The sequence below is a fragment of the Pygocentrus nattereri genome, chromosome 4 (genome assembly GCF_015220715.1).
Source record: "Pygocentrus nattereri isolate fPygNat1 chromosome 4, fPygNat1.pri, whole genome shotgun sequence".
NCBI classification, from domain to species: Eukaryota; Metazoa; Chordata; class Actinopteri; order Characiformes; family Serrasalmidae; genus Pygocentrus; species Pygocentrus nattereri.
In genome coordinates, this window is record NC_051214.1 from 47,774,360 (window position 1) to 47,795,368 (window position 21,009).

The 21,009-nt window shown below is 41.4% G+C and overlaps 1 protein-coding gene across 5 annotated transcripts in view; it reads left to right on the forward strand.

The window, feature by feature from the left end:
• Nucleotides 1–21,009, forward strand: part of LOC108426288 (disks large-associated protein 2) — a 202,519-nt gene that overhangs the window by 163,336 nt on the left and 18,174 nt on the right. For all 5 annotated transcript variants that reach the window (XM_017695650.2, XM_037538097.1, XM_037538098.1 and 2 more), the window contains one exon: nucleotides 8,333–8,392. In XM_017695650.2, the coding sequence (XP_017551139.1) occupies nucleotides 8,333–8,392 (60 nt within the window). The remainder of the gene's footprint in view (nucleotides 1–8,332; nucleotides 8,393–21,009) is intronic.

Consider the following 21,009-nt stretch of genomic DNA (forward strand, 5'->3'; position numbering starts at 1 on the left):
ACCCCTACCCCTTGTTTTTGAGTGTCACCCTAACCCATTGGAACTGAGTTACAAGGGGTAGTAGTTGAAAACTTGCCCTACAAAATGGGACAAACCTCAAATTAAAAAAAAAACAACAACATTTCTTCATTAACAGGCCACTAGCGGTGCTGTGTAGACAACCCGGCCCGTCTTCAGTGATAGTCCAGAAGGGAAAAGTTCAGCTTGTCACTGCTGGGCTTCAGGTACATTTAGGGCATCGTATAATGGTGCAGCAGTTACATTCTGGCGCTTCAGGCGTCAACACTGCTGGACTATTTAAGGTGGAACCCGAAAGTTAGTGAGCTAGCAATCAAGACATTAGTATATTATTAGCGATGATTTATGCTTGTTATGAAGAAAATTACCACAATATATTGAAACAGCATTAAACTTAGATAATATGATGGTCATCGTAATTTTTTAACAGAGAAAATACTCACATTTTTGCGGGTGTCTCTGGTCGCTTGCGCAGCCGTCTCACTGCTATTTTTTTCTCATAACACTCTGTTTGGAGTGTATCTCTCAAAAACCTCTGTTTGTAGGGCCATGTAGCCCTAAAACTTCGCCCTACCCTTCTATCTCAACAAAAATTGGGACACCCCAACCCTAGACGTGAACGCCCAAAACAGAGGGCTAAGTGGTAGTGGCAAGGGGTGAAATGAGATTGGGCCTTGATGCACTGAGGCTGTAACTAATCACGCAGGCTTGGCCTGGGACTGCCTACTCACTGTGCTCGGTCTGTAAGGTGCAGGGTGTAAAAGACCCAGTGAAACAGTAGAGGTATAGAGGAGAGGAGTAGAAGCAGAAGTCCAAGATAAAAGAGACGGAAAGATGAAATTTCTGATGTTCTGAAATTGATGTTCTTTCCCATCAGAGGATTCTGTACAGGTCCAAAAAATGATGTTTGGTAAATAGTAATACACAATCCAAATCAAGGCACATTAATAAGGTTTGGCTTGTTTTAAGAGACGGACACCCCTAGTTGCCTAAATTTCAGTAAACGAAGCAGCCACACTTAGTATTTCCACCTATTTCCCTCCCCTTTTTATGTGCATGTGTAAACAAACTGCACATTTAGGCTCATACTAGGGCTTGCATAGAGCTGTGCATGAGCTTAGTAATAAAAACAGAATAAAAACAGAAACAGGATAAGTAACAGCAGTGAGCAGTCAGGAGGAGACTCCAGAAAATGTCAGTACTACTTAAGATAAAACCTTAACTAGTTTCAGGACTAGTTGTGAAAAGCACACTGACATACAGCTGTGTAAACCAGGCTGTGCAGGTTTAGAGAAACAACGAATTTGATAGGAAAGGGCCATTTGACTGACATGCAAAGCAACCATTTTCAAGTTCTTCTATACGTTTGGTGGTTGTTGTTTGTGATGTTACTAACTTATTGGCCTAAAACACAACAGGAGTCGCAGCTGAGGTAGCTTTAAACAGCCGAATGGACATTTTCTACAGAGAGCCTGAGACTGAAACGGTCAAAAGCCTTCAGCAGTGCACATCTCAACCTCAAAATACTTTTCTAACATACTGAAAATACTTTACTTATGTTCAGACCTCAGAGAATTTGACTTTTGGAGGGTTTTTTTTACCTGTCATGACTTCGCCTACTCTTTTGGATGACTAGTCAGGTAGTCAAATTGGTTAGCCATGCATCCCCTACCTTGTACTCCAGTTTTGAACATAAAACGTGGCAAGAATGAGTCCCATTTGTGCTTGAAACTGGCTCAAAAAGCTTAGAACATTGAGCCCAGAATGTTAACTAATCACTCAACTTCAATCATTTTCAAAGCACTGAGTCAAGACCTGAATAGTGTCACACAGCAGGGGTGCAGACAGTTGTTGTCCCATTATATCTTCGGGTACGCTCTTAAAGACCGTTCTGAAAAAAGTTTTTTAGTAAAGACAGTGGTGCTGTATAGATCCTTGAACACTCAAAGAAATGATTGGTGGTGTAATGGTTCTTCAGACTGGTGGAGAGTGTGGTGTATATGGCTCTACATACATGGTTCTATATAACCCCAAAAAGGCTTCTTATACTCTTACAATGTCAAGCTTGTAACAGTAGCAGAACCATTTTTGGTGCTATAGAACCATATCAGTCTGATGAACCATTTCAGCATGCAGAAAACCATTAAAGCATACAGATGGTTCAGTTCTAGCTCTATAAGAACCCTTGAAGAACCATCAGAGTGTCCAGACTTCTTGACTATGTGCACAATGCCGTAACGCAAGTCTGGTTTGGCAAAGAATGAAAACTTCATTTGGATGGTTTATTTTACATCGTTCTACTTGAAGCACATTTTAAAGCCATCATTTTATAATGAGAACATTTCTAAAGGAACATGAGACTAATAAAGAATAAAAAGGTCAGAGCATATGGTGACAGGTACACTGGAGCTCATTAGTCCACCTTTGTCCCAGCTTGATAACTAGAGTTACTCATGTATATAATGCAACCTTGTTCACAAGAAATCAGCGTACTTTCATATCTCTGTTTCTCCACGAGCAACAGATTGTTCTCTAGAAGACATATGTCAGTTCATGAAGGAAAAGATGAAAAGTAATTAATCAATTAGTGAAATTCCACTCCTGGTTTTTGGGCAAAGCACCCGTGATTTAATTACTCATCAGGAACTCGAAGCAGTTTGAGGGAACACCCGACCCCTTGTGTTGTTCTCCATTCAAGTAAGTGTTTCCGCTCACTGTCATCATGTGCACTGGCACTGAAACCATCCCGTGTGTCACTTGTCAGTCATTGCATACATACAACTCTCACCCTGTGAGAGCTGTGCTCACAAACGTTAAGGACTACCCAGCCTAAAAGCCCCCGGTCAGCCAGCGCTTCTACTGGACCTCAACATCTGCCTTTATCACTGAGGGGAAGGCACAGTCATCGTGGTGATGTGTAATGTGTACTGGTCAACACTGTGGCTCCTACTGTGTATTATATTTCAATTAATGTCATACAAAAGGAAAAGGTAAAGGTAAAATTGGTGTTTTTCATTAATACAGCTTTAAAACTGTGTAAGCATTTTCTCAGAAGAACATCATTTGATAAAATTCTGGGTTTTTATCAGGAGAAAATGTGTAGATTTTTTCCTGTTTAGTTACTGTGTTGATCAAAGCAGATTAATTGATAGATGTGAGGAATAGAGGAGCTGGTCAAACTCCCAGACTCCCAGCTGCAGAAACAGCATTGAGTGTACTGTATTCTACATTTTTGACAACCTAGTGGCCCCCTATTGGCAGAAGACAGTCACTACATCAAAACACGGTGCAGGACTGCGTCTTTAAAACAGACACACTGCAAGCCAGAGCCCCCTAGAGGTAATGGACAGTATCAGCAGTCATGGTCTAAAACACTGTGTGGGACTAATCAGATTTAAAATTGATTTCCACAAAATGTAAAATAGAGGCACAAAAGAAATCTTCCAGTATTATATAGTCAGTGAAAAAAGGGACAGTAGTTTTATTTAATGCGAAGAAAAATGATGAAAGAAGATGTTTTGTATTGTATCTCAGTGGGGATAAAGGGGAATTCTGTCAATTTTTTAAAATTCATACATATTTATGTAAATGTGAAGTCGTTCAGAGCGGTTTGGTGTTAAATGCTCCGTTCCAGAGAAACGTGCTGAGCCAGAATTGTTCACAGTGGTGGTGATAGGAACCAGACATCCACCGCTTAAAGCTCCCTCACAGAAACCTATTACATGAAATGGTTATGAATTCACTGCCTGATGTCTGAGATTTTGTTTTATGATGGTTTTAAAAATATGTTTCGACCCTAAACACATTTTTAAAAATACATTCATGGTGGAGGGTCCATGCAGGATGTTGTGAGGCAAAGTCGTCCCAAAAGATTCCGATTTCAATTTTACCATCGTTCCTTGTAAAACTCAGAAGACGTGAGCAGTTTCACTGATGGTGCTGGATAGTAACTAATATCACTATATTTGTGCTGTAGTCATGACGACCCCTGGCTCCTATTACCACCACTGCAAAGAAAACCGAGCCTAAGCTTCTGTATATTGAATCATGAAACATCAAACTACTTTAAATGACTCTGTTTTTCTATGACTAATTTATGCATTTTGAAAAGTAGATGAGATTCCTCTTTAAGCTGTCACTCATATCTTAAGATGCAGTGATGGACCTATAATGATGCCCAAACTGTAGACATTGTCACTATTTGGCAAAACTGGCATGTTGTTATGACTGCAGAGCAACAGGGATCACGGTCTTGTGCTGTTGTCCTGGACTTGCATCTTACAATGAACAATTACAGTGCACTCAAAGCTGGAGTTCAGTTCTCTCTCTCTCTCTCTCTCTCTCTCTCTCTCTCTCTCTCTCTCTCTCTCTCTCTCTCTCTCTCTCTCTGAAGCACACAGAGTGGTAAACAAGCTACTTGTTTTCCTCTCAGTTGCCTCTTGCTTGCCATATTTATTTTCCGAACAATTTCCTGTTCTAAATCCAGAAAGGGTTTCAGTATATCATTAGATCCTGTTTTCCGTCTTGATGCAGTACTACTTGAAAGCTGTTTGAGTGAATTCACATCTTTTCCTGCATTTTTTTTTTCAAATAATGTGATATTTATATGCCACTCTAACCACATATGTTGCACAGACAAATTTGACTTTTAAGTGACCTGTTTTTGGTTGTCTTGCATATTTAACTCAAAATTACAGATCAACAATGGTCAATTAGAGGTCACCTTTGTTTTTGTCCATCTTTTGATTATTATAGAGAACACCTGCTTTAATCTGTGGACTGCATATCTGTGCCTTTCACGCTGACAGGCATATTCTTTCATGTATTTACTGCGTACCGTAAATTCATTTATTTGTTCATTTGCCAGACCAGCTTGCCTAACTGTGTTCACTGTCAATCACTCTATCAGTTTCTTCATATTTCTTGGTAAAGGGAAATTTCACTGCTAAATTTCAGCAGTACACGTTACATCAAGATCAACAGCTTTATCTTTATGTACAATTTTGATTAGAATTCTGATTTAGAGTATAAGATTCAATCTCATTCGAAAGGCTTGTACATGTGGAGAACAGTAAAGTGTCGTTTCTTAGATGCATCGCGATGCGGACGCGAACGATTCTGAATCGATTCATAAATGTCAGAAATTTATTTTCTACATATCTCATTTATAACGTAATGTTGATGGAACGTAAAAGGCGGAACTTGGAAGTGCGGAAGTGCAGCGCTCGGACTGTCTGTGGCGGCACATAGCAAAACCGCAAATGGATGAGTGAGAAATCCGACCATAGCTCAGCTATAGCCTCGTTCCTCCCACCTCTGCCAGAAAACCTTTCCTCAAAACTGGAACAGTTTCATGTGAAAGGTCTCTCGACGTTCGCCTGATTTACGAGGCTGAAGTCGCTTCTCATTCAAATTTTTGAGGCGCCTCAACTTTTTAGAGAGATGCAGTCTCTCGCTGCAGATTTAACGTACCACAAAACCAACTGCGCTGCTTATAAAATCGAGTAAGTCCATGTAACCAGTGGTTTCGCGCTATGTTGCACACTTAGGAGCCGAGATCTTATTTCACCATAACAGCGCATTATATCCCAGATGAGTGGCGGCAGGGTCTCATGTGCTCCAAACAAGGTCAGTGAATGAGAGCCTTCCACTTCACTTGCCACATCACCTCCATTTGATTTATTAATAGAAGATATTGGAAGTAAATTCATTATAGATCATTACAAATACTTTGCTTTAAATCTGCCAAGTCCTCAGACAGTAAGAAAATATAAATCCTGTATAGGAAAAAAGATCCATCAAGATGCATCGATAATCGCATCGCAGCCCTCTGAATCATAATCGAATTGAATTGTGAGGTGCCAAGAGATTCCCAGCCGTAACTGTTGATGTTGTTAGGAGTCGCATGTGACTCCTTTACTGTCTTGTTGAGGCCTCACAGCAGAATTTTTAGGTAAAAATAAAATAATAATAATAATCTTTTGCAGTAAAAAAAAAAATCTCCTGATCGTTTTAACACAGTTTAACAATAAACGGTCGTAATTGCTGGAGTAAATGTATAACTGCTAATTCATCCTTTAACCCTGAAGGTTGGCCAAGACTGCTGGTCACCATAGCAACACAGATAACAGTCTCACATAGATAGTAATTCATGAAAATAATTTGGAGATGAATGGACTTGTTTGCATTTATAAGCACTCAAGCTGGTTTCCTGATATGTTTAATCTGCAATGAGAAACGCAAATTAGTCAAACACTTGAAATGTAACTAAAAGTTAACTCCTCGATTGCCCGCTTCGATTGTCCTGTTCCACTTTAAATGATGCAACAGTTACATGATGGTACCTCAGGCACCATTTAAGGTGGAAAGGAAAATTTCAGCCTCATCAAAAGTCAAAGATTGAGAGATGTTTCAGAAGAAAATATTCCACTTTTGTGAAAAAGTTTCCTGCTGGAGATGCGAGAAAAGTGTATATAGATGAGCAAAAACTTAAAGCAGAGGAAAGTAAGTTTTCTTTCTCATATATATTTTTACCCAATACTAGTACATTAGCACATACTGAGACATATTTGCAGCTAAGATGGTAAAAAGGACAGAAAGTGCTATGGCTGCCAGAATGGATTGATATTTTATTGAAAAGACACAATGGCTCTTCTTAACATTTGGGTTGCTGACCCTGCACTAACACAGCAATAATTTGTTGAACAATAAGTTGCTGACTTAGCTTAGAACTAGTAATTAGGGGTGCACGATGGCCATAATCATAACTCACCAGGATCCTAATAAACTGATTTTACTCCTGAAACACAACCAACAATCAGCCAGTTATTTTCATTATTTTAGGACAAAAATAGTGTGAGCCAGATAACAACAAAGTGTGGCATGATGCCACTTTGACTAATAAATAAATAAAGTTAAATTTAGGGCCTGTTACCCTGAAGGATAAGTGGCTTAGATAATGTGTGTGCTTGGAAATCAGGGACTGCATTTGAACCATTTTTGCCAATTGAATATCCAATTAAATGTAATCTCCTCCACCTAGCACAACCTGTACCAACAAAATATAAAGCATGGAAAATTCCACTGGCTTAGAATAGAATTAAAATCAACAACCATTTCTCACCGTGTTTGCACACTGTGAAACACACACACTAGGGGGCAGTGAGCACACTTGCCTGGAGCAGTGGGTAGCCCTATCCACGGCACCCGGGGAGCAACTGGGGGTTAGGTGCCTTGCTCAAGGGTACTTCAGTCATGGGGATCGAACCGGTAACCTTCCAGTCACAGGTCTGGTTCCCTAACCTCCAGCCCACGACTGCCCCCCATTCACGGTTTCATGGTCTTTTTCATTTTTATACATATGCCTTAACACTGGTTAACATTATACAGCAGCATTTAATGTAGGCAGCTTCTCTTTTCTAGCTCTGTAAACACTTCTACTCATGTAATGTTAATATTATGTTATTTTTTCAGTTTTAAGTGCCAAGCAAGCCATGGTGTACATTCACTTGCCCACACTTGACTGATATTATAATAGTTCTAGCTTCACCACTAACATTGTAAGACATATTTAACTTTGTTGGCTGCTGTGTTGTAGGGAATATTTTAATGAACACTTCAACTTAAAGCCTAACAGAATATAATTGGAGGAGTTTTGACTATCTATTGAGCTTGCTCTCAATCCCTGTAAGCACATCATTTTGTTTATGTTTAGTGATGGTTTTCACATCATAAACAAGAAATCTGTCACTCTAAAAATACATACTTCATACTGGAAATGTGCTAAGACCATCTGAGCTACCCATCCAGGGGCTCATCTATGCTGGCGGTGCTCCTCACGTTTAGGAACTTAGATATTTGTGAAATTTCCCTTTACCTTCTTCTTAGGTTTGTCATTATTTGAATAGTATGCCTCTTTATTTTTGTACTTCCACACATTTGTTTGGTGTTCTTTGTTTGTTTTTATCCTTTTTGAGGTTTTTGTCCAACCAGTCTGCAGACTACATGTTTCTGCACATAAGATATCTGGTCCAATTTGTATTATGGATGTATGAACACACTGTGTCTATTCATGTGCAAATAGTAGCAATCTGACATCAGGGATTTCTGGGTAATGACAGTAATTGTACTTAAATTTGCCAAGACACAGTGGTGCAATTTGAAGCTGTGATCATCTGATGTCAGATTGTCACTGAAAATGCCATTCAGTTCAACGCAAAATGTCTAAATGAAGTTCATGTAGGAAATGTTTGGAGGTAAGGTGAGTTGCTTGTGTGCACAGGTCCCTCTAATACTTCTCAACTGTTCCTTACAGGGATCCAGTTTCGTCTCCCAACTGCGTGCAATGTTGAACGAACGCAGGAACCAACCCCAGGTAAACCCTCTGAGTCATAATTATTCATTCAGATCAGTTTGTTCTTTAAATGAAGCCTATCGCTGCTGTCGGAGGAAAACCTCATATCGCCAAAATGGAGGAAAAAACATACTCTACTGTCAATGGAAGTCAATGGAACCAGACTTTTTTCCAACTCAGTTTGGACCGTTTGTTTTGATCCATTCATCATGAAATTTACACACAATGTAAAGGGCAACAGGCATTTTCACAATATACCAAAAACTGAAAAACGAGGTTTGCTTCCGACAGCAACGATATATGTCATTGGGAATATCTGGAATCAATTTATATAAATAGCTTTAAATTTATGTCGGTAAAATTCTGCATCTCGTGATGTTTGTGCGAAGTATAATGATCATTATACCTGACCAATTATACCTAAAAATGGTATTAAACATGTTTGTATTTTAATGTGTACAGAACGTAGCGTTGACGTCACAGCAGCTGTTTTCTAGTCTTCCTACGTGCATGCTCAGCGCACGGACAATGGAGCACACACTTGCTGTCAGGCTTGATGAGCACAAGTACAAAACCAAGTCTAGAATACAAATAATAGAAAGGCAGCTGTTTCTCAGTTGCAGCATATCTTGTTGAAACATGCCGACATATTTATCTACCTTAAGTGCAGTTTTGCACTGTCTGCTTGTGGAATCATTTCAATTTTAGAAAAGGTGACCGTTCTCTACCACTGTGACCTAGAAGTATGTACCGACCCAGGCCCACAGCTTTTGCCTTCACAGTGTGTCTATTTAAGAGAAGCTCTTCCTTCATTTTCATTTCATTTCAGACCGATTTCAAGCCAAAGATAAAGACGCACCCAAGCCGTTTTAGGTCACCCCATGGCGCTGACCTCTTTTAGAGAGACTGGACTGTCAGTCATTAGATTCACAGGCCTGTCAATCATGTTATAGATTCAAAATAAATGTTTTTCCTCAAAAAGTGCATCGCTGTAAAATTCGGAGTAGAAGCTGCTCAATAATACAAAACACTGCACAGGTTCATTTATTACTACAATAATGCTGTAGTACAATACAATCATTCCAATAATTAAAATTATTTTCAGTTATTATTATTATTTTTCACTTATGTTTATATCATAATGTTCAGTAATATGATACATGCTTGGCTGAGACTGACATTTGTCAGACTATGTGACATTTAATGAATTCACAAAATGTACTGGGCAGCTCCTACAAAGAATTCAGTTATTTACACCACACTCTGTAGAACTGCTTCTTTAAGGCACCTTCAGAGATTCACCCACTATCCACCACTTGAGAAGCCGATCAGGAAGTGACACAATCGACATCACCTGGTCCCCACTTAAAATAGCAGAGATGATTGGGCTAGACATCTACCTTCCTCCCATTCCAAGCACAATTGAACACTACTCATCCAGGCTGTCAGTCCGTATAATTGGCTGGATCAAATGCTTGATTTGAATGCAGTGATTTGAGTTAGAACTGAGTTCTGCAAGGAGGTAGTGGCCTCTGTGACCACTGGTCTGAGCCGTTGTTAGTTGTGCTATGTGTACCCAAAAGCAGGCCCAGTGTCAGGGAGCCATTTAACGGGGTGATGCCCCACCAACCAATATCATGAGCCACTGTTTTGTGGATACTTCGATAGCAGCAAACAACAAAAAACAAAGTAAAATGAAATTTTGTGTAGACTGCTGTACAGCTTGCTGCATACACCCAGTTTAAAAGGCTATATTGATTAACATAGCAGGGGGTTGCTTGCATCACCTTCTATTGGCTGCAGTTGGTATGCACTGTATGTTCTGATCAGGCACATTTTCCTTTTTGGACATAAATTGTATTGTCAAAAGTATTCGCTCGTCTGCCTTCACACTTATATGAACTTGAGTGACATCCCATTCTTAATCCATAGGGTATAATATGATGTTGGCCCACCCTTTGTAGCTATAACAGATTCAACTGTTCTGGGAAGGCTTTCCACAAGATTCAGGAGTGTGTTTATGAGAATTTTGACCATTTTTCCAGCAGCGGTCAGACACTGATGATGGACAAGAAGGCCTGGCTTGCAGTCTCCTCCTAATTCATTCCAAAGGTGTTCTGTCAACCCCACACCATAATCCCCCCTCCACCAAACTTTACACAATGCAATCAGACAAGTACCGTCTCCTGCCAAACCCAGACTTGTCCATTGGATTGCCAGATGGAGAAGCATGATTCATCACTCCAGAGAACACGTCTCCAGTGGCAGCACTTTACACCACTGCATTCGATGGTTTGCATTGTTCTTGATGATGTAAGGCTTGGATGCAGCTGCTCGGCCATGGAAACCCATTCCATGAAGCTCTCTACGCTGTTCTTGAGCTGATCTGAAGGCCACATGAAGTTTGGAGGTCTGTAGCGATTGACTCTGCAGAAAGTTGGCAGCCTCTGTGCACTGTATGCCTCAGCATCAGCTGACCTCACTTTCATTTATGTGGCTGACCACTTCGTGACTGAGTTGCTGTCGTTCCCAATTGCTTATAATACCACTGATAGTTAACTGTGGAATACTTAGTAGTGAGGAAATTTCACGACTGGACTTCACTGGAATTCACTGAGCTCCTGAGAGCGACCCATTCTTTCACTAATGTCTGTAGAAGCAGTCTGCAGGCCTAGGGGCTCGGCTTTATACACCTGTGGCCATGGAAGTGATTGGAACACCTGAATTCATTGATTTAGATGGGTGACTGAATACTTTTGACAATACAGTGTCTATGTTGGAGGTTTTAGCCCTGTATTTAATTTAGCCTTTCTTTTAAGCTGGCTGTCTGCTTTAAACAAAAAATCTTTGTTTTGATGCAAAATTATGTTTTTTGGTGAAAACGATATGGTGGTTTGGCTTTGTATGGTATTGTATTTTACTTTGTATTGTATTTCCCCAAAGCATCTTAGCACAAAAGATGATTCCTAAACGGTAGAGCAAGCATCACACTGAACACTCTCTCTACCTGTTCAGAGACCTCCCCAACTGCAGTTGGTCCTAATCACTGCATCATTTGTTCTGAGACCTCCTCCTAACTGTCCACTGCACAGAGGGTTTCTCTAGCAGTGCTGATATGTAGAGAACGGAGTTATTTTAAGTGTACTTAAACAGTAGTTTGATTTAGGTTAGTTTCTCCACTCATGAGCCCAGGCCTGCCCAAAAGTTATAACCAAGGGTGCAATGATGCAGGTTTTTATGTGATCAATCCCATTATACACTGTGAAATTAGGAAAGGATACAAAACTTTAAAACGCAAACAAGCTTCCAAGAAAACAAGCTCAAATTTGTTTATACTGCAGTATTACAAGAGAAAGAAAAAACATACTTTACTTTTAATGTAAGTCAATGATAATTTTACAGGAGAAGGAAAATATACTCTCTCTCTGGGTCGGGGATGAGCTCTTGCCTCAGGTGGAGGAGTTTAAGTATCTCGGGGTCTTGTTCACGAGTGATGGTACAAGGGAGCGGGAGATTGACAGGCGGATTGGTGCTGGGTCAGCAGTGATGCGAGCTCTTTACCGGTCTGTTGTGGTAAAGAAAGAGCTGAGCCATAAGGCAAGGCTCTCGATTTACCGGTCGATCTACGTTCCCACCCTCACCTGTGGTCATGAGCTTTGGGTAATGACCGAAAGAATAAGATCGGGAATACAAGCGGCCGAAATGAGTTTCCTCCGCAGGGTGTCTGGACTCTCCCTTAGAGATAGGGTGAGAAGTTCAGTCATCCGGGAGAGACTCGGAGTAGAGCCGCTGCTTCTCCACGTCGAGAGGAGCCAGCTGAGGTGGTTCGGGCATCTGGCTAGGATGCCTCCTGGACGCCTCCCTCAGAGGCAAGGAGACCCCGGGGAGGACCCAGGACACGCTGGCGTGACTATATTGCCCAGCTGGCCTGGGAATCCCCCCGGGGGAACTAGTGGAAGTGGCTGGGGAAAGGGAGGTCTGGGCCTCATTGCTTAGGATGCTAAATGTTGCTGCTAACCAGGAGATAGTAGCTGGTTAGTATGAGCTTTGCTAGCATGCTGCCAGCTCTGCTCACGACAGAAAAGCTTTAATTCTAACAAAAGCTTTAGCTTAGATAATGATTCGAATCTGTGGAAGCAGAGTAGACGATGTTAGAGGGACAGAAAGCCGAAATTAAACCTGCTTTGTGTTTTTTTAATTCTGCAGCCTCCTAACTAAGCTAATGCTAGCCAGCTCCTCTCTCCTTGCTATCTAGCCGAGCGCCGTAGTGTGAATTAATTTTGACTAACTGGAGCTGCTGTCACAGGTGTAGATGATAAAAACTGGTCAGTGAGAGCCAAGTTGACTGACCGGTATTGAAGTGATAGATTCACAGGTTCTTTAGTGCTTCAAGCTGTAGCCTGCTAGGTTAAGCTAATGTGAGTGCTTCCCACCACGACACAGGCGAGTTTCCAGCAAACCATTGCTATAAAACACACATTTAGAGGACAAAGACTCACAAATGTAATGTCTCGCATTGATGTAACGGAAAGATAAAAAATAGAGCTGTTGTGTAGTGAGCTGTACCCTGCTGGGCTATGCTAGTGCTAGTGTAGTTAGCCAGCTACATGTGCAACCCACCATAGTACAGGTTCAGTTTTGGTAACTAGCTTGGGCAGTTGTGGGCTGGAGGTCAGGGAACCAGCCTTGTGACCGGAAGGTCGCCGGTTCGATCCCCAGAGCCGACAGTCCATGACTGTGGTGTCCTTGAGCAAGACACCTAACCCCCAACTGCTCCCTGGGCGCTGTGGATAGGGCTGCCCACCGCTCCGGGCAAGTGTGCTCACTGCCCTCTAGTGTGTGTGTGCTCACTAGTGTGTATGTGGTGTTTCACTTCACGGATGGGTTAAATGTGGAGGTGGAATTTCCCCGCTGTGGGACTAATAAGGGTCTCTTAATCTTAATAATCCCGTTTAGGGCATAAAGGATCTTAGAGCATGCAGAGTGGCTGGTTTTGGAGTGACAGACTGAATCAATCATGTTTTGTGGTGGGTGCAACGTGTGTAGGTAGTAGGCCGTGAGCAGTTAGCCAGTCTTTTGTGTGGTTTGATTCAGTATATAGATAGATAGATAGATAGATAGATAGATAGATAGATAGATAGATAGATAGATAGATAGACATATAGATAGATAGATAGATAGATAGATAGACAGATAGATAGATAGATAGATAGATAGATAGATAGATAGATAGACAGATAGATAGATAGATAGATAGATAGATAGATAGATAGATAGATAGATAGATAGATAGATAGACAAACAATAAATAGAACGTGCAAATAAAGGGGTGGACAAATAACAGCAGCATGGACCACAGCAGCATGAGTACGAGATAGAAGGTGTACATCTTAATACTGGTGATGTATAAAGTGACATGTATAGAGTGACGTGTAGGGGTGATATAGTGGAGGGGTGATATAGTGGGGGCACTAGTTCAGTACAGCAGCAGAGGTAAATAAGTGGACACAAAGTGCCATTGCAGTGACGTCTAATTGCAATTTAAAAGTCTTACGGCTTCAGGGAAGAAGCTGTTCCTCAGTCTGGTTGTTTTACTCTTAATGCTCCACAGCCTCCTACCTGTGGGGAGCGGGACAAAAAGTGTGTGTGCTGGGTGAGTGGGGACCTTCATGACCCATTTTCCTGGTTGATTTAGCAGCAAACATAACCAGTCTCATGAGGTCTCACCAGAATCTGATTGTTATACACTCTCTCTTACACATACACTACTGGGCCATAAGTATGTGGACACCTTAGTATCACATCCTTATATGTTAGTTGAGCGTTTGTCCCCCTTTGCTGCTGTAACAGCCTCTATTCTTCTAGGAAGGCTTTACACTCGATGTTAAATATTCCTGTGAGGACTTGATCATATTCAGCCACAAGAGCATTAGTGAGGTTAGATATTGGATGAAGGATTAAAAAGAATGGACGCTTCATTCACAAACTAGTTATGTAGTTTTTTTGCACTCTTGACTGAAATCGATACTAGAACTGAGCATAAAATGTAGGGCTGCAACGAGCAATTACTTCCACAATTGATAAATCTCTTGAACATTTTTGACTAAAAGTCTAAGAACTCTTATACTGTTTCATTAGAAATAAGCTGAGCTGGCCGCAGATAGCCTGGCAAGTGCTAGCTAACATTTCTCCTATAAGGATTCCACGGTATGGTAAATAGAAAATAAAATAATGATATATAATACTAATAAATAAATATAATAAAATAATACTTTTTTTTCACCTTTCCTATTTCCTGACTTTCTCACCATTTATATGATTCTGAGTTTGGCATGTCTTCCAGATCAAGAGCTGATACAACACTGGCTAAAGGTGTCTGGCATAAACGATTGGCACATTCATGATTTCACGACTGTATGTCCTGTAGTGTTTAAGTGTACGTGCAACTTCATGGTCCTGAAAGCATCCTAAAACGGTCAGCAACCTCTCCAGCTTTAGTCTCGAGACTGACCGTTTCATTATTGAATTGCTACATTAGTGTGACATTAATTTCACTACACTGTACTTACTGAAATGTCACTGAAATGTTCGTCTCTTCTGCGAGACATTCTGTTGGCTAACAGGGAGCCTAACATTGCCTCTACTAGGCTGGCCTTAGCCATTTAGGCTTGTTTGTTGAGGACACTCACCAGCTATGAGCAGGAGCGCAAACTGTGTTGGAACTTTGATGCTTTAGTTTTGTTTGTGCATCGTTGTCGTGCTGCCGCCGATTCGGCATATCATACTGTGCATTTCATATTGTGGCTTTTTTTAAGACCCAGAAAAGTCACAACATGCACCCGCAAAACTTCTGTGAGCGTTGTGTTCTTCTCCCTTTGCAACACTATTGTTCAAAGTTCTGTCTGTGCCACAAACGATTTCCTATGATGCAACGCAGCAACGGAAGCCATATGGCTCAGCATTTAATGAGTGTACGGAAATCTGTTTGAAGGAAGGCACATATGAACACTATAGGACACTCCAACACTGCTCGACAAAAAAAATTCCACATAGATTTTTCCTGTAACTGCATATTAAATGCAGATATAAACCATCTGTAATATCATCCAATTAGCCAAGCTCCTCCTTGCTGAGATTCACTGGGGACAGGACTAATAAATACAACCTCAGCAGCTGACACTTTGATCCTCTTTCATCTGAGATGCTAATTCTGTGGGGTTAGATTGTAGGGTAGGAACTCAATGGCAATTGTAATATTTCTGTCAGCTTTTGCTGCTCATGTGTTTGATGTCACGTGTCAATGGCAAGTAAAACTCCCTAAGAATGAGGTGATGCTGGATGCTGGAAGTAGATTTCACTTGGGCTCAAAATGACCCCCATAGGAACATAATTCCAGAGCTTATTCTAGGAAAAAATGGCCTATGATTAACAACACAGCATTTTTACACCTGTATGAATTGAATGACAGTTCTTTTAATTTGAGATTTTTGCAATTAGGAGCAGACTTTTATTAGTGGGATGTACAAATTATACATATTAATAGTCAGTTTGTCCCCCTTTGCTGCATCATCAGCCTCTACTCTTCTTGGAAGACTTTACACTAAATATTGAACATTGCTGTGAGGATTTAGTGAGGTCAGGTACTGATGTTGGATGGCCAAATCTGGATCACTCCAACTCATCCCAAAGGAATTGGATGGAGCTCCATCACTCCTGAAAATACAGTTCCACCTCTCCACTTCCCAATGCTGGGGGACTTTATTCCTCTTTAGCCCACGTTTGGCATTGACTATAGTGACCACAGACTCTTGTATGGCTCATTATATTGGTGCTTCACTATGGAGACTGTATAAACTGTGTGTGTGTGTGTGTGTGTGTGTGTGTGTGTGTGTGTGTGTGTGTGTGTGTGTGTGTGTGTGTGTGTGTGTGTGTGTGTGTGCAACTGGATGCCTGTATCAGCAATGAGAGGCCTTAAAGTAGCAGAATTAATTAATTGCTGATATTTTCGAGATAATTTGTATCTTCAAAACAGTGACTTTACAGGAAAAAAGGGGAAAAAACTTACTTAAACATTAATTTTTATTCATCACATGATAGTAGTAACGGTACATGGTCAGCAAACACAGCTTTAAACAGTTGTACATGCACAAAATCATAATATCTTTCATTAATTTAAACAAATTAAACAAATTTCAGAAAATATGTGTTTCTGTAGTTACAGTTCTTAATGGTCCAAATTGATTTTCAGACTTTGGGACAGATTTACCAACATTACAATATACTAACAAAATAATGGGAAAAATTACAACATAAGGGGCAGTCGTGGGCTGGAGGTCAGGGAACTGGCCCTGTGACCGGAAGGTTACTGGTTTGATCCCCAGCACCGACAGTCCATGACTGAGGTGTCCTTGAGCAAGACACCTAACCCCCAACTGCTCCCCAGGCACTGTGGATAGGGCTGCCCACCGCTCCAGGCAAGTGTGCTCACTGCCCCCTAGTGTGTGTGTTCACTAGTGTGTATGTGGTGTTCCACTTCATGGATGGGTTAAATGCGGAGGTGGAATTTCCCCGGGGAATTGTGGGATTAAAAAAGTATCACTTAACTTAATGGGATCTGCAGTCTCACTTCTAGGTCAAAGTGCATGGGTGTGGCTAAAATTAGGCCCCGCCCACAGACAAAAACTGTGTTTTGGTAGAGACATCCATATAACCAGAGTGATCCATATAAGTCAACTAGCAAAGTATTGCTTAATATTAAAATAATAGGTGCTGAGTGTCGAACCTTACACTTCACACATGCTTACTTGTCCCATCCAGCTGGTTAATAATATTGTGCTGCTTTTTCTGTGTCTTTCAGTGCTCAGAGGTTAGACATGTAGCGAGTAAGAATCACTTTAAAAGGACTGAAAATTTGAGATTAAAAAGGAGGCAGGAGGTCAGGCTGTGGGTATGAAAAGCACAGGCAACCAGACTTGATGTGAAGCACAGGTCCGTCAGTGCAGTCTGCCTACGCTATTCTTAGGTTACAGAAGTGTGTAATAAAACTTTTGCCCTGGCCATTTAAAAGCATTAACAGAAAAGTAGCCTAAACACAAAACTGTGCCTCGCATAAGTGAAGAAGATGTAGCAGCAACCAATAACTGTGAGTAAACTGGCTTCAGTCATGAATGGGCAGCAGTGTTGCGCTGTTATACAAGCTTTTCATTTTCGGTTCTATTTTAATCTCTGCAGTGAATCATACTCTCTCTCTGTCTCTTCCTCTCCCCCTCTGTCTCTGCATGTCTTTCTTCGTTCTTCCGCTCTCTCTCCTCTTCATTCTGTTTCGCTCTGTGACTCATCTCACAGGTTTCTAATGGTGAACAGTTGCTATTTCTATGCTTTGGTTGACATATTGATCACTAAGAACATGCCACCGTGCACATTTGAGCAGTGAGCATGTAATAAACTTTATGAACTCTACCCTGCTGTTTTCCAAAAATGCAGATTTATCATAGCACAATTTAGCTCACTTCTCCCGGACAGTTAAGTTATTACTGTGTGATGAAGGTAACCGTAAACCGGGGCTGGCTGAAGGTCTGTGTAGCCTGGGTCATTTGATTTTCAATTCAAAAATCGGTGTTGATTCTCGCTTTTGGTTCTGTTATTATCAGTGCAAGAATTAGGAAATAGCTTCATTTTATAGTTTCATAAACTGATCAGAAAATCAAATAGCAAACAAACAGAAATAGAGCAAGTGCATTTCCCGTCACTTCAACCAGAAATAAGCATGCCGAGCGCATGTATGGTCGCAGAAGAATATAGGCGTATTACGTAGATGTTGCAGATGAAGACTGGAAAGATCAGGAATGAGTTTTGAGAAGATAGAACCAAAAATAAATAAATAACATGCTGACACACCCCTGCTGTTCTGGCATAATGGGAGATTTTTCCAGTTTGTATCTGGTTGGCCAGATATGGCTCCTCAGCCGTATACAGATCTGTTACTGCCTTTTAAGTTAAGTGATACTTTTTTAATCCCACAAACGGGGAAATTCCACCTCCGCATTTAACCCATCCATGAAAAGAAACACCACATACACACTAGTGAGCACACTTGCCCAGAGCGGTGGGCAGCCCTATCCACAGTGCCTGGGGAGCAGTTGGGGGTTAGGTGTCTTGCTCAAGGACACCCCAGTCATGGACTGTCGGCGCTGGGGATCGAACCGGCAACCTTCTGGTCACAGGGCCAGTTTCCTAACCTCCAGCCCACGACTGCCCCCTTTTGCAGCTCTACAGCAGAATTAGATTTTTAGGCAAAAATAAAATAATCCCCCTTTGCTGTAAAATAAAGCTCTGCTGATCGTTCAACACAGTTTAACAATAAGTGCCCTTAAACACTGGAGTTAATGTAGAACTGCTGATTCACCCTTTAACCCTGAAGGTTGGCACAGAGACTACTGGCCACCATAGAAATGCCGACAACAGTCTCACCTAGCTAGGAGCTAACGAAAAGGCAAAGAGAAAGATTTAAGACGAACATTGATCATTTAGAGACGAATGGACTTTTTTGCTTTTATAACCACTCCAGCTGGTGTCCAGATATATTTAATCTGCAACGAGAAAATGTAAAACACTAAAATGTCATGAGGCTGAAGTCCAGCACCAGTTTCTTCTTCGAATTTTCCTATTCAACCTTAAATGGTGCAGCAGTAATATTGTGGCGCATCAGGCATTCGATCAAGAAGTCGGAGGACGAGAAGCGACTTCAGCCTCCTGAAAAGTTGAACATTGACAGACATTTTACAGGAAACTGCTTTACCTTTGGAAAAGTTTCTTGCTGAAGATGTGAGAAAAGCAGCTATAGCTGAGCTAAAGGTTAAAGCAGAGCAAAGTCTGCATTTTTGATTACATTATATTTATTAGCCTACACCAGGACATGAAATCATACTGAGACATATTTACAGCCAAGATGGTAAAATGGACATCAAATGTTGTGGCTTCCAGAGTGGACTGATTTTTATTGAAAGGACAAAGTGTCTCTATTTTACGTTGGAGTTGCCGACCCCTGGTGACATGCATAGCTTTTTACTATCAGTCTGTGTCAGTCTGTGTCACGCATTCCACGGACTTCACTTCCCAGCAGCCCTTGGGAGATCACGTGACTGCTCAGTCACAACCAGAATCCGACACAGACTCCATTTCCCAGGAGTCCCAGGGAACACACGTGACCAAGGACTCTGTTCAATCCACCTGTCCCCTGAGTACTAACTTACAACACCTGTGGTAGATAGCATTTAAGCCCGGGCTTAGTATCGTAGGGTTGTGAAGTACAGTATCCTGGTGACTTACTGAGCGTGTCTTCATGTTTGCCTCTTTGTGTATTTTGACCATTGCCTTGCCTTGCCTTGCCTTGCCTTGCCTTCACGTTTTCTGAGCTTTTGCCTTGCCCTTTTTGTACTGTTGCCTGTCTGGATTGCTCCGTGTTTCATCTCTTTGGACTGTTTTGTGACTACGATTTTGGGTTTTCCTCTGGTTACTATTAAAGCTACCATTTATCTAGATCTGCACTCGTCTGAACTCTGTTCCAACCTAACAGTCTGTAAATAACAGGGAATCTTTTATTTTTCCTACAGCACAAACACAAATACAGAATCTCTCAGTGATGAATGAAAGGCACTGGTTGTTGGTGCAGCAGTTGGCTTTCAGTCATGACTATAAGAACGCTTTATGGGCAGTCATGGGCTGGAGGTTAGGGAACCAGCCTCGTGACCGGAAGGTCGCCGGTTTGATCCCCAGAGCCGACAGCACATGACTGAGGTGTCCTTGAGCAAGACACCTGACCCCCAACTGCTCCGGGCAAGTGTGCTCACTGCCCCCTAGTGTCTGTGTACTCACTAGTGTGTATGTGGTGTTTCACTTCACGGATGGGTTAAATGCGGAGGTGAAATTCCCCGTGGTGGGACGAATAAGGGTCACTTAATCTTAACTATGAACACAGGAAAGCCCACGGCTCTGGGGCACTAACACTGTTCACCTCTGTCCATGTAACACTGCGGTATTATTACCTTCTCCTCGTTATTGAGCAACATGCTTTGATTTCTCTTTTAATGAGGTTTTGGAAATGTCATATTGGAACAGTTTACCCTCACTTGTTTCTAATTAAGTGAATTCTAGCTAGGACAAATCTAGAGTGCTTAATGAACTAGGTTATGAACATGCATACACTGTTCTTCATAAAAGAGGTTGGCTGGTTATTTTTAAGATTCATTTTGGTGGAAATGTCAACAGATTTTGTTTAGCTGGTGATTTAGCTAGGGTGAGCTAGGAGTGTACATTATACCATATAAAGCCTACGTCTCATATGCAGTAGTTCTGTCCCCATATCGTTTAGTGGTTTTTTGCAGATAGAGCAAAGCTATGCACCTCAAATGCACCAACATCTATACATAAAATAGTCTCCAATTGTGGCATAACAACAGGGAATGTGTCATCTTTTTGTTTATGTTTTCATTTGGGGGTTGGGGGTTAGGTGTCTTGCTCAAAGACACATGACTGAGGTGTCCTTGAGCAAGACACCTAACCCCCAACTGCTCCCCGGGTGCTACAGATTGGGAAGTGACGCAATAATGGAATTGATGCCATAAATCGAAGCCCCACAC